Source organism: Buceros rhinoceros, unplaced genomic scaffold, assembly GCF_000710305.1.
Source record: "Buceros rhinoceros silvestris isolate BGI_N320 unplaced genomic scaffold, ASM71030v1 scaffold34114, whole genome shotgun sequence".
NCBI lineage: Eukaryota > Metazoa > Chordata > Aves > Bucerotiformes > Bucerotidae > Buceros > Buceros rhinoceros.
Window position 1 is genome coordinate 1 of NW_010409417.1, and position 1707 is coordinate 1707.

At 46.7% G+C, this 1707-nt stretch overlaps 1 protein-coding gene across 1 annotated transcript; it reads left to right on the top strand.

Annotated features, from left to right (window-relative positions):
- Positions 1-36: 36 nt before the first annotated feature.
- Positions 37-1700, top strand: HOXB4 (homeobox B4). The gene is made up of 3 exons (XM_010135232.1): positions 37-63; positions 170-596; positions 1377-1700. The coding sequence occupies exons 1-3, from the start codon at positions 37-39 to the stop codon at positions 1691-1693; spliced, it is 771 nt and encodes a 256-aa protein (XP_010133534.1). The 3' UTR covers positions 1694-1700.
- Positions 1701-1707: the final 7 nt, after the last annotated feature.

Genomic DNA, 1707 nt, shown 5'->3' on the forward strand with positions numbered 1-1707 from the left:
ATCGCAGGGCACCTCGCCATTGGCCCGCGCTGTCACATGGACTCCAACTTTGTTCACTTGACAGTAAGTAGGAGGGTTTCACGAAACAGGAAAACGAGTAAAGGGGGGGACAGGAATAAATTTTAGGAGAGATACATATATATTTTTTTTTCGTGTGTGCAATTCTAAGAAATTAATGGCCATGAGCTCGTTTTTGATCAACTCCAACTATGTGGACCCCAAGTTCCCACCCTGTGAAGAGTATTCCCACAGCGATTACCTTCCCAATCACTCGCCGGAATATTACAGCAGCCAGAGGCGAGAGAGCACTTTCCAACATGAAGCGATGTACCAGCCGCGGTCAGCCTGCAAGGAGCAGCTCTACGCGTCCTGTCAGAGCTCCGGCCACCAAGCAGCGGTGTTATCCCCCCGGGGTCATGTCCATCCTCCGGCCGGACTGCAGAGCCATCTCTCTGAGCCAAACCAGCCCTGCGAGCCGGTCACCCCCAGCCCACCACCCTCCTGCAGCCAAAACTCTCTGAACCAAAGCCCTTCCAATTCCTCTTGCAAAGAGCCGGTAGTTTACCCCTGGATGAAAAAAGTCCATGTAAGCACGGGTAAGTGAACTAAAGTGGCTTTGCTTTATACTGGGTAGCACCTCAAAGTCTTGTAGAAATCTTATTGCACCAGTTGTAAAATAACCATTCGTGGAGATTTACGATCGCCTGTTTGCAGAGCGGTATAATTACATCCTCCATAAATTTTTATTGCTCTGCCTGGCCATGTGCCTTTGAAGTCTCTGTTACCATCCTCCTCCAATTTCTTGCAGGCTACTTTTTTTATGGCTGTTGAATCTTCATAAGTTAAGTTTTATGTTTTCGTAATTTGTATTTAAGTGGCGGGTTGAGTAAACTTTTACTGTTTTCCCTCCCCCACCTTTTTTAAAAAGATACATATTTAATAAAAAGGAATGTCTGTGTTTGCCTGTTCGCATGTGTGTAGGGGGAACTTTAAAGATTTGGGGATAATAGAGTGACGCTCAAGCAGAGGTGTGTGTCTATATGTGTATATACACACGTAGAGGGCATGGAAAATGTGTCTGGGGGACCTTATAAAAACGTTTAGACAGGAATAGACGTCAAGCAATGAGGATGGAGGTGGAGATTTGGAAATCGGTTCTGGGGATATTTTTAGAAGGTTTGCGGTGTATTTTTTAGAGTATATCCCCCCACCGAAAGAATGTGCGATGCTTTTTTTTGTGGGGGGAAAGGACCAGTTAAAGGAACAGCTCAGTAATTCTACTTGTGCTCTTTCTTTTTTTTTTTTTTTCTTCCTTCCCCCCCCCTCCTTTTTTTTCCCCTCTTTTTCTTCCTTTTTCCTCCTTTGTGTTTGTTCAGTAAACCCCAATTACTCAGGAGGGGAACCGAAACGCTCCCGCACAGCCTACACAAGGCAGCAAGTCCTGGAGCTGGAGAAGGAATTTCACTATAACCGCTATCTCACCCGGAGGCGCAGGGTCGAGATCGCCCATTCCCTGTGCCTCTCCGAGCGCCAGATCAAAATCTGGTTCCAGAACAGGAGGATGAAATGGAAAAAAGATCACAAGTTACCCAACACCAAGATCAGGTCTAATTCTTCCAGCTCCTCGGCCAACCTGCAGATCCCACAAGGAGGATCTCAGAACCGAACCCATGGACCAGCCGCCAGCCTATAACTATTCCTGGGATG